At 50.3% G+C, this 11,253-nt stretch overlaps 3 protein-coding genes across 3 annotated transcripts; 2 read left to right on the forward strand and 1 right to left on the reverse strand.

Moving 5' to 3' along the window:
- Positions 1-5,417: 5,417 nt before the first annotated feature.
- Positions 5,418-7,856, forward strand: LOC123745425 (uncharacterized). Its single transcript, XM_045725980.2, has 2 exons — positions 5,418-6,216; positions 6,373-7,856. Exons 1-2 carry the CDS (start codon positions 5,425-5,427, stop codon positions 6,469-6,471), a joined length of 891 nt encoding a protein of 296 aa, XP_045581936.2. The 5' UTR covers positions 5,418-5,424; the 3' UTR covers positions 6,472-7,856.
- LOC138356008 (integrase/recombinase xerD homolog) lies at positions 6,569-7,361 on the forward strand. The gene is made up of 2 exons (XM_069311560.1): positions 6,569-6,693; positions 6,866-7,361. Exons 1-2 carry the CDS (start codon positions 6,569-6,571, stop codon positions 7,359-7,361), a joined length of 621 nt encoding a protein of 206 aa, XP_069167661.1.
- A 1,815-nt stretch (positions 7,857-9,671) lies between the features above and the next one.
- LOC138356016 (gastrula zinc finger protein XlCGF8.2DB-like) lies at positions 9,672-10,106 on the reverse strand. The gene has a single exon (XM_069311570.1). The coding sequence runs from the start codon at positions 10,104-10,106 to the stop codon at positions 9,672-9,674; it is 435 nt and encodes a 144-aa protein (XP_069167671.1).
- Between the last annotated feature and the right edge of the window lie 1,147 nt (positions 10,107-11,253).

Here is an 11,253-nt window from a genome sequence, read left to right on the forward strand (position 1 = left end):
TTTCCTGTTTTTCCCTCGGGTGTTCCCTGTTGCCGGTCTGCCGGCTTCCCTGGGATGTCCCCAGGGGTCGGGTCTCCCTGAGCGGACAAGCGTCGCACCTGGCGACGACAAGTGGCCAGGTCCAGCCCTCCGCCCGGGCCTGCTACGGGGCACACGCCTGGTCGTGCTGCCACGTGGCATGGCGTTCCGTGGCGCGCACGGTTGGGCTGTGTCCCGCCCTTCCTGTTCCCTGTTGGGTGCTAATCCACGTGGCTTTGCGCCACGGCTTCCCACGTCGGGGCTCGGGCTGCCTTGCGCCCGTACGGCCGCGCCTGTGTGCGGCACCCCCCCCCCTTCCCTTTTCGTCTAGGCCCTGAGCATGCCGTGTGGCAGCGCATGGTTGGTAGGCCACGGGGTCTTTGCCGTGTGTGGTGTGTTCTCCGCTAGGCACGTCGCCCTCCGACGTCTCGCCCGGCCGTGTTGCCCGGGGTGTTAGCCCCAGGCCCTTCGGTGTCCCGGAGTCCCCAGGTACGTCTTCACCGAGTGGCGCCGATCAAGATGTCCCCAGACGTCCGTCAGCCGGTGTAAGTCCGGCATGTAGTCCCCAGACGTACGTCTGGCCGGTGTTGCCCGGTGTGTTATTTCAAGCTTTCAGCCGTCCAGGCCCTCAGGCACGTGCCCTGCTCGCCTGGGGGGTAGCCAGGACCGTTACTCCGTGTCCTCCGCCTGGCTGGTGTTGCCGGCAGGTTGGTTCCCAGGCGCTCCCGCCTGGCCGGTGTAGCCTGGTGTGTTTGTCTTAAGCGCCCTGCCCATCCGTTGTAGCAGGGATTCCTCCTACGTCGTAAGTTCAGCGTTCGTCTGCCTGCCCGTCCGCCTGTGTCGTCTGTTGTTCTTCTTCGTCGGAGGGAGACGCCGGCGTTGGAGCAAGGACCCGAGATCAGCTCGACGATGCCGGCAGGTTTACGTCTAACGGTACGCACCCAGGCCCTGGGTTCGGAGTTGCCGCCGGCAATCCAGGATGACTTCGTTATGTCCGTTAAGTCCTCGGCGTCCAGTTCCAGGGGCCGTGCCCTGGACAGGGAGGTGTCCCCCATGTTGCCTGGGGCACGGTCCATCTCCGGACACGGCTTCCTCCAGCAGATGGCGGCGTCGAAGCGTCGTCGGGAACGTCGTATATTTAATGATTCCCATTCTTTGCCTTCCTAAGACACTGTAAATTAAGACTTTCTCCCACTTTATATGGAAGGTTTTCTTATTTTGTACTAGCAGACTTCTCGCGTCATGCCCTGCCCTTATTCATATTTATGTTCTACATTTCAGACTGACATGCCTCTGCTTTCAGATCACCTCGGACTCATTTTGCCACCAGCCTAACTTATTTTACTCAGGCATTTGTGCCTTGTGCATGTCGCACGTTCATATCTTCGCGTTCGCTGTGTTACAGTATGCTTGTTCACTTTTCCTTGTCATTAAGTAAGGTCAGCCAGGATGTCCTATTGGCAGAGTTATAAGTAATTTATTAAGTAAAGTCAGCCAGGAGGTGCTATTTGCAGTATTTGCGGGCCCCCTTAATTTGCTTTACGTTCCCTGGCCCTGCATTTTGCCTAGTTTCCTCAGTAGTTACAGTACTTTCGCTTGGCTCTTACAGTTTATTCACGTCGCTTATTTGGATTATATTTACGTTATGCATCTCTTCCGTTCTCTTAACGTAAATGGCTTTATATCCACGCCGATTGTATCCACTTTTTTGTAATTGCAGATACCACGTGACATGCCTGCCCTATTCATAATTATGTTCTACATTTCAGCGCTAACATGCCTCCTGTTTCAGGTTACCTCGACTCTCTTTCCCAAACAGCCTCTTTAATTTACCCCGACAGTTGATGCGTTGCTCATGTCGCACGTTTATTTTAGCGTTGCTGTGTTCAGTACGCTTGCCCATGTTACCCTGCCTTACCTCATTAAGTAAAGTCAGCCAGGATGTGCTATTTGCAGAGTTACTAAGTAAATTATTAAGTGAAGTCAGCCAGGCAGTGCTAGTTGCAGAGTTACTAAGAACTTATTAAGTAAAGTCAACCAGGATGTGTATTTGCAGAGTTCCTAGAATTATTAAGTAAAGTCAGACAGGATGTGCTATTTGCAGTATTCGCGGGCCCTTATTTTAGCTTCACGTCTCCTGGCCCTGCATTTTGCCTAGCTTCATAGATAGTTACAGTAGCTTATGCTTGGCTATTGCAGTTTATTCACGTTACTTATATGGTTATATATTTATGTTATGCTTTTCCTCCGTTTCTTAATGTAAAAATGGTTTTATTTATTCTAGGGCGAAATGTTCCATTTAGCCTACCACAATTTAATACATCTTACTTATTTGGTAACATTTGTGCTGTGCTTCATTTATGGTTGTCATTAAATTTGTTTCTATTTATTATAGGGCGAAATGTCCCATTCACCACTATTCCTCCCTGTTACTTATTTGGTTACACTTGTGTCGTGCATCCTTTATGTTTGTTATAAAAACATTTTTTACTATAGGGCGAAATGTTACATTTAGCTTACGTTATTCTTTGTCTCTGCCATCCTTTGTTTATTTCCTTGGCAGTGTCTTCAGTTAGTAGTCCCCTTTCCTTCGCTGTTGTCTCAAGGCAGCCAGGATGCGCGAGGTGCAGTTGTGGGCCCTCGCCTCTTGCTTTATGCTTCTGGCCCTGCACTTGTTGGGTTCTCCTTTCTTTTATTCTCGTTTACGCCTAGCTCTCGCTGTTAGTTTGTTCTTCCCCCGGTTCCTCTGTCGTTCAACTACTCCTGTTGCTTCTACGTCTGTAAGGTCTGCTAGTTCGCCTTGCCTTCGGTGTTGCGGGCCCCTTGCTTCTTGCTTGTCTATTCAGGCTACGTTTTCCCCCCTTCTCTGGGGTCTCTTTTTTTTTTCATTGGGTTGGTTAACTTTTCTTTCTGTTGCTCAGTAATTCCTTGGTCTCCTTCGGGTGTTTGCTAGAGCTTTGCCTTTATGTTTTGGGTAATTTCAGACGCGTCGGGCTCGTTGCTGTGTTACGGGCCTCTTGCCCTTGCTTAAGTTATTTGGGCCTGTTCGACAGCCTTCCCCTGTCATTCGCCTCCTGCAGGCTATGCTTTGTCAGCTGCTTGTCTCTTTTGCCGGCTTACTTTTATGCTTCTCCCCTTCCTGTCTAGGATGTTTAGGTATGGACAGCGGGGCGCGAGCCACGGCTTATCGGTAGCCCCCCCCCCCCCGGGTCCCTGTTTACTCGGTCTCGCCCTCTTACTTCCGCATTCTTCCTTCCCATTCTACGTTATCGCTTCTCGTTTTTGGGCCTTGTCCCTTCCCTGTACGGGTTGTGTGCTGCCCAGCGCGCCTCAGCGCCGTTATCTTCTCTTCGGCCTCTGTTTGACGGCCCCTCCCCCCCAGCCGTGCGGGCACGCCCGTGGGAAACGTCTCCTTGGTTCCTCCTACGTCTGCTTATCTTACCCCCCCCCCCCATCCCTCCTTCGTGCCCGTGGGATTCTGTTTCTTCCCGTTATGTTATGTTATGTTATGTTATGTTATGTTATGTTATGTATGTTATGCTAGCAGGTGCGGCAGCCGGGTTTATTCCCCCCCTGCCTGTCGCCAGGTTAGTCAGGCTGTCACTAACGTTCCCCCTTTCCGCAGTGGCGAGAAGACGGACCACCCAACATCTGCAACGCGGAAGAGGGCTCGGACGGCGTCAACGCGAGGACAGCAACGTAGTGGAGCACGGACACAGCCGGCCAGGGCGCGGACCAAGCCCGCACGCTTTGCCTCCCCCTCTACAGAGCCCTCCTCGGCTGGCTCGGACACAGACACCGGGCGCACTCCTCAGCTGCACAATTCGGGCAAAGCAACGGGTGGCACAGTGACACAACTCCCACCCCTTTCAGCAGATGACTGGACGACGCTGCAGGCCCTCATTGCGCAAGCACGTGGGCCCTCCTCGGGCGCAGCTCTCCGCGACGGAGGAGGTGCCTCGGCCGCCCCTGCCCTGGCCACCCCTGCTCCGGCCGCGCCAGCCCCCTCGCCCTTCTCCTCCGAGCGTCGCCCTCGATACAGGGCCAGGGGGCATACGTCGAGGCGCCGTGCCAGCTCCTCCAGCCCGTCCTCTTATGGTGAGTCTCCCAGGGTGAGCGCTTCTTCCCCACCTCCTAGCCCTTGGCTGGGACACCTTCGGGCTCCCCAGGCTTCCACCATCCCACTCCTGGGCGTACATGTACCACAGGCCCTCCGGGAAAAGATCTGGGCTAAAAAGTATGTTGACCTCAGGGAGTTGCTCAATCATGAGCGAGAAGCAGGACCCTACGAGCCACGCCCCACGCCCCCCACTGACCCCCAGGCGTCTGGTAAGAAGCAGATGCCCCTGACGCCAGACCAGTGGGAGCACGGCTTTGACATCTATGCCACGCTCTACATAGAGAAGCACCCGGCCGAGGCTCAGGCCCTGCTCACCTACACCCGCTACGTCAAGACCATGAAGGTGACCCTCAAAAACGACTGGATGTGGTACGACAAGGCCTTCAGATGGGACAAGGAGAGGTCGGACTGTTCTTGGCTTGATTACAGGCTGGACCTGGAATTCCGCTCGATACAGCGGGTCGCACACGTTGCTGTCCAGACAGGCAGACAGGAGGCAGGTCGGCCGGCAGCCCTTTCCCTCTCTAACGCCCGGGCCGCAGGGCTCCCCCCGGGCTACTGTTTTGCCTACCACTCGAGAGGACCCGGCTGCACTTTTACTTCCTGTGCCTTCCAGCACTACTGCCCGCGCTGCCGAAGGAGGCACCCGGCCTACACCACGTGCCCCCCAGCCCACATACGCGACAGACCCACCCATGACCAGCGCCCACGAAGACAACCACGGGACAAGGCTAAGAAGAGCGCCGGCAGTAACAACGCCGGTGGACGCCGACGCCCTTGATGCTTTGCTGGCGGGTTACCCCCTGCGAGACTACGTCGTGGGGGGTTTCAGAGGGGGGTTCCTTCTTGGCTTTGAAGGAGTGCGAACCCCCCTTACTTCACGCAACCCCCAGGCTACGACGGACCTCCCGCACATCGTCGGGCCCATGCTCGACAAGGAGTTGAGTCTAGGACGCATCGCGGGCCCCTACGAAGCCCCCCCTTTCAAGAATTTCAAGTGTTCGCCCATAGCACTGAGGGAGAAGTCTACGCCGGGCAAGTACCGCCTCCTGCACAACCTTAGCTCCCCTTACTCCCCTGACAGTGTGAACGCCAACATCCCACGGGAATCGACGTCCGTCACCTACCAGTCTATCCATGATGCAGTGACAATGGTTGTCAGCCGGTCCCCGGGGGCTCACCTGGCAAAGTGCGACATCGCAGAAGCTTTCAGGATCGTCCCAGTACACCCGAGCGACTACCATCTCCTGGGGTTTTCTTATGGGGGCAAGTACTACTACGAGAAGATGCTCAGCATGGGACCCGCCCCCTCCTGCCGGATCTTCGAGTCCTTCTCCAGTGCCCTGCAATGGATCCTCGCCGAGAAGTTCGGGGTCCGTGACGTCGTGAAGGTATTGGACGACTTCCTCTTCGTCAGTTTCACGTTCGACGAGTGCCAGCGAAGCCTGAGGGTGTTCACCGCCCTCTGCGAGCGTCTGGGGGTCCCCTTGGCACCTCACAAAACGCAGGGCCCGTGCTCCTGCCTCACGTTCCTGGGGCTGGAGATTGATGCTCACAGGATGGAAACAAGACTACCAGAGGACAAGAGAACGAAGTACACGGCAGCGGTCGAAGTCGCGCTGAGTCAGGAGCGCATCCCTCTCCGAGACCTGCAGGCGATCATCGGGAAGTTGCAATTCGCCACCGCGGTAATCCCGGGAGGACGGGCCTTCTTGCGTCGTCTGCACCCGCTTACGCGAGGCCCACAGCGTCCCTCGCGCCTATGCCATTTGGACGTGGAGGCTAAGCACGATCTCGTCGCCTGGCGCTCCTTCCTCACTGATTTCAATGGAGTAACAGTTTTTCCCCCAGATGGCGGGTGGGGAAACGCCCCATCACTTTCAATGTGTGCAGATGCTTCTTCCAAGGGGTATGGACTAACGCTAGGGGCAGCCTGGTTCAGGGGAACGTGGCCTCAGGTCTGGGGTCGGCTCAACATTGCTTTGCTCGAGCTCTACCCTTTCTTCATGGGCATAGCACTTTTCGCCCCGGTATTGGCCAATAAGAGGCTGGTGTGTAAATCGGACAACAGTGCAGTGGTAAGCGTGCTCAACACACTCTCTGCTAGGTGCCCCCTACTAATGCAAATTGTCAGGCCCTTGGCAGTGCTCTTACTCATCCATAACATTACACTCCTACCCTCCCACCTCCCAGGAAAATTAAACGGGGTTTGTGATGCTCTTTCCCGCTTACAGACGCTGCCGCCCTTGTTCCTGCGAGAAGCAGGCCTCGCCGAGACGCCGACAACAGTTCCTGCGCACCTCCTGCCCTGCAACTTCACCCTGCAACTGTGAGGACCCTATTCAACTCCCTGCAGCCAGCTACGAGGCGTACTTACAGGGCTAAGTGGGTGGAGTACGCCGCCTACGTCTCGGCAGGGCGGCGAGGAGAATGCCCCTTCGATGCTGCACCTTCGACTCTGGGGAACTTCCTGCAATCCCTGCTCTCGTGGGGCCTGGCTTACCGCTCTCTGCACGCCTATCTAGCGGCCATCGCCTTCGTCTGCAAGCTACACGGTAGGAGGGACCCAACTCGGCAGTTCCTCGTCACCCAACTCCTCAAAGGGGCACGTAACTCCGCACAGCGGGCCCCTGCACGGCGTCTCCCTGTGACGAGGAGCCTCCTGCATCGCCTGCTGCGGGCACTGGGAGGCGTATGTAACTCTGCCTATGAGAAGTCCTGCTACAGGGCGCTCTTCTCCCTGGCTTTCCACGCCTGCCTACGCCCGGGGGAGGCGGTCTACGTGGACCATGGACGACACACGCTCAACCTTGAGCAGGTATCACTTACGACGGCAGGAATAGATATCGTCTTCAACACCTACAAGCACAGTGCAGGGCGCACGCCCACCCTCTCCCTGAGAGCGAACCCTTCCAGCAAGTACTGCCCGGTCCGTGCCCTGTCTAAATACTTTAATCACAGGGGCCTGGGCCCGGGGCCCATATTCAAACACGCCGCAGGCGCTCCTGTCACCAGGCGAGATTTCTCCATGATCCTACGCTCTGCCCTCACGGCGCTAGGCTTGCCTCCAGATGACTACGCGCCGCATTCCTTCCGTATCGGCAGGGCCACCCAGCTGTCTCGGGATGGGCTCGCCACTTCAGAAATAATGGCTGTCGGCAGGTGGAGGAGTAGTGCTTTCACATCCTACGTCAGGCGGGACGTTGTTGCTCTGCCACTTTGAGTGCCTCATGCGGCCAGTTGGCACTCGCCCTTTGGGGGGGGGGGGGTCCGGCCGCTGGCCTGCGGTGGGGGTGCAGCGCCGGTCCCCAAGTGTCCCGCTGTCCGCAGCTAATACTTTGCCCAGTCTAGGTGCTAGTAAGCCCTACTTGTAGTCACCCTCTTCTCCTTATTCATTAGGTCTTTCCGGCCTCTTGGTCGGGTACATTATGTGTTATGTGGTCTCTCACTTATTAGTTACTCTTTGTGTCCTGCCTGTTATATCCTAGTGTTATATAATTACTCACATTTGCATTCGGCCTTAATTCTAGTACCAGTTAAGCTTTACGTTTCTGCAGAATTAGTTTCCATGTCACTATAGGCTAAGGTCTCATAATTACTACGGGTGTACCTTTTAAGTTAAATCTAGTCCTCGGACTTGGAATTGTTACTGTTAATTCTTACTTTATATATTTACATGTTCTGCAGAATTTAATCTTCAATAAACTTTAACGCCCCATGCTGCCAGTATCTTTCTCCCCCTGGTCAGAAAATGGTCACTGCTTGACGCAAGCGGGGATTTTTCTGGCGGGGGAGAAAGAAACAATTGCGAAAAAAAAACAAAACACTAAACTATAATGCCAATCCTGATCTCAAAAGCTTCATAGAAGGTTGTAACAGAACCCATGAGTACCACACCAGAAATAAATACAGTTTTGATATTCCTAGAGTACGACTTAATCAAACTAGAAATGCTCTACAAATCAAGGGGCCCAGAATGTGGAATGACCTTCCCAACCATGTTAAAGACTGTACCTCTCTCAACCAGTTTAAGATAAAAACGAAGCTATACCTAATAAATTCCCTGTAACCTACCTTACCCTTCTATTGTCAACCAATGTCTGTTTTTTCTTAAAGAGCGCTGTTTGTCGACATAATTGTATTTGTGCTGCTTTTTCAGCTATGTTTTCATTTCTTGTTTTCATTCTACTCATTATGCTCAATTAGTATTAAGCTTGTCATTTTTTTTTTTTTTTTGATATATACAAGAGTTGTTACATTCTTGTACAGCCACTAGTACGCGTAGCGTTTCGGGCAAGTCCTTAATCCTACGGTCCCTGGAATACGATCCCCTGCCGCGAAGAATCGTTAAAGTTTATCATGCCCGAAACGCTTTGCGTAATAGTGGCTTTAGGCATTGTATGTACTAGCTCTACTTATAAGTCAACCAATCTTTGTAAAAATTTATTGTATGTATGTACCTTACCTAAATAAACATTTTATTTTTTTTTTTAAGAACATAATGGGCAAGGGTGTGAGACCTTAACATACCACATAGTTTACACCTCGTGTCATTATCATGAACACCTATCCCATATTCCCAGTAATATTTGTACCCAAGCCTGAGCCGCATGTACACAGAGTCACTCCAAGCATTTCTCCTTTTACCATAAGTGAAATGGGTGTTTTGATTCACATACATGTAGTGTTGCATGTATGTGAGTCAAAACACCCATTTCACTTATGGATATGTTATGATGAACTGATGAACTATATTTTGATAGATATATTATGATGAACTAGATATTAAGTCACTGCACATTCTCTCATGTGTATTATACATATATAAAGCGCTGAACTGTAATGCCAATCCTGACCTCAAAATCTTCATTGAAGGTTGTAACAGATTCCATGAGCACCACACCAGAAATATATTCAGTTTTGATATTCCAAGAGTACGACTTAATTAAACTAGAAATGCTCTACAAATCAAGGGACCCAGAATGTGGAATGACCTTCCCAACCATGTTAAAGACTGTACCTCTCTCAACCAGTTTAAGATAAGAACGAAGCACTACCTAATAAATTCCCTGTAATCTACCTTACCCCCCTATTGTCAACCCATGCCTGTTTTCTTAAACAACACTATTTGTCGACCTAATTGTATTTGTGCTGCTTTTTCAGCCATGTTCCCCCCTTTTTTATCTCTATTTTTATTTGTTCTCAACACATTTTATTCTTTATACTCAATTAGTATTAGGTTTTAGTCATTAATGTTTTTCCTGCCCAAAACGCTTTGCGTAATAGTGGCTTTAGGCATTGTATGTATTAGCTCCATCTATAAATCCATTAAATTATGTAAAATCTCTTGTATGTATGTACCTTACCTGAATAAACATTTTATTTTTTAATATGTGCTTTAATATACATTATACTTAAAACATTTTCTGATTTATCTCTCACACTCAAAATGTTTATCCTATCACCCAAATGCACCGTCTTTTGAGTTTTCATACTACAAAGATGACCGAATCTCTTTTAAAACTCTCGACACTCATGAAGGTTTATCATTCAAATGCACTAACATGTGTGCTTTTATACCTTTACGTGATTTAAATAATCTGCCACATTTATCACACTCAAAAGGCCTTTCTTCTGTATGTACTAACATGTGACGCATTATAGAGCGATGATCTCTAAACCTTTTGCCACACTCATCACACTCAAAAGGTCTTTCATCAACGTGCATCATCATGTGAGTCTTTATATGTCCAAGCTGACTGAACCTCTTCCCACACTCTGGACAACTATAAGGTTTTTCACCCGAATGCACTAACATGTGAGTCTTCATATCTCCAACCCGACTAAACCTCTTCCCACACTCTGGACAATTATGAGGTTTTTCACCCGAAAGCACTAACATGTGAGTCTTCATATGTGAAAGATAAGTGAATACCTTCCCACACTCTGGACACTGGTGAGGCTTCATCTTTTTTATGATAGGTGCAGTTTGTGGGAAGGTTTTCTCTTCGGGTGACTGCATGAATGGTGATGCTGGGTGACGCCTCACGGTAGGACGTCAGTGTTGAGGCTTAGGCAAGGCTTGAGTGTTGTTTCTTAGGCTGTTGTAGAGTTAGACTTGATGTGAGCACTTGAAGGTCAATGGTGGGCTTGTTCTTTATGATAGGTGCAGTTTGTGGGAAGGTTTTATGCTCATGTCTCGACACTCACCGTCCCGTGTTGTGATAATGGTGGCGACGCTCACCTAGGCGTTCCAGTGTTCTTTCTGGTGCCACACTTTATTTTTCCTACTTCTTACTATTGTTTGTAACTGGGTTTCTACATTTCTACATTACATCTACAGCATACTTGGCCCTCTCCTCTTTCTCATCTACATTAATGACCTTCCAAATGCCTCCCAACACCTCAAACCAATTCTATTTGCTGACGACACAACCTTCATTTACTCCAGTCCTGACCCCCTTGCTCTAAATGCCACAGTAAATACTGAGCAAGAGAAAGTACATCTTTGGCTAACCGCCAACAAACTCACCCTTAACATCGACAAAACGTTTTATATTCTGTTTGGCAATAAATCCTCTAATCAGATAAATCTCAAAATAAACAATACCCAAATTTGTAACAAATTAGATGGCAAATTCCTTGGCGTTCTCATCGACCACAAGCTGAATTTCCAGGGTCACATTCTAAATATATCAAAAAAAGTTTAAAAAACTGTTGGCATTCTTTCTAAGATCAGATATTATGTACCCCGCCCTGCCCTGGTTACTCTCTATTACTCCCTCATCTATCCATACCTCAACTATGGTATTTGTGCTTGGGGTTCTACTACCCAAAATAATTTACGTCCTCTTATTACCCAACACAAAGCTGCTATTAGGACAATATCCAACTCTGGCCCCAGACATCACTCGGTACCCTTACTCAAATCTCTGAATATGTTAGATATTAAGTCACTGCACATTCTCTCTTGTGTATTATACATATACAAAGCAAGAGTAACGCCAGTCCATAAAGGAGGCAATCCGGCGGACATAAACAATTATAGACCAATATCAAATCTACCCATTCTATCAAAAATATTTGAAAAAATTATTTACAAACAGCTCTATTCC

The sequence above is a fragment of the Procambarus clarkii genome, chromosome 6 (genome assembly GCF_040958095.1).
Source record: "Procambarus clarkii isolate CNS0578487 chromosome 6, FALCON_Pclarkii_2.0, whole genome shotgun sequence".
NCBI lineage: Eukaryota > Metazoa > Arthropoda > Malacostraca > Decapoda > Cambaridae > Procambarus > Procambarus clarkii.

Coding starts and splice junctions, on each gene's coding strand:
- LOC123745425 (XM_045725980.2), top strand. CDS start 5,425: ATGCTCAGCATGGGACCCGCCCCCTCCTGCCGGATCTTCGAGTCCTTC. Junction 6,217..6,372: donor AATCGGACAACAGTGCAGTG/GTAAGCGTGCTC, acceptor TCCCGCTTACAG/ACGCTGCCGCCCTTGTTCCT.
- LOC138356008 (XM_069311560.1), top strand. CDS start 6,569: ATGCCCCTTCGATGCTGCACCTTCGACTCTGGGGAACTTCCTGCAATC. Junction 6,694..6,865: donor CTTCGTCTGCAAGCTACACG/GTAGGAGGGACC, acceptor GTCCTGCTACAG/GGCGCTCTTCTCCCTGGCTT.
- LOC138356016 (XM_069311570.1), bottom strand. CDS start 10,106: ATGAAGCCTCACCAGTGTCCAGAGTGTGGGAAGGTATTCACTTATCTT.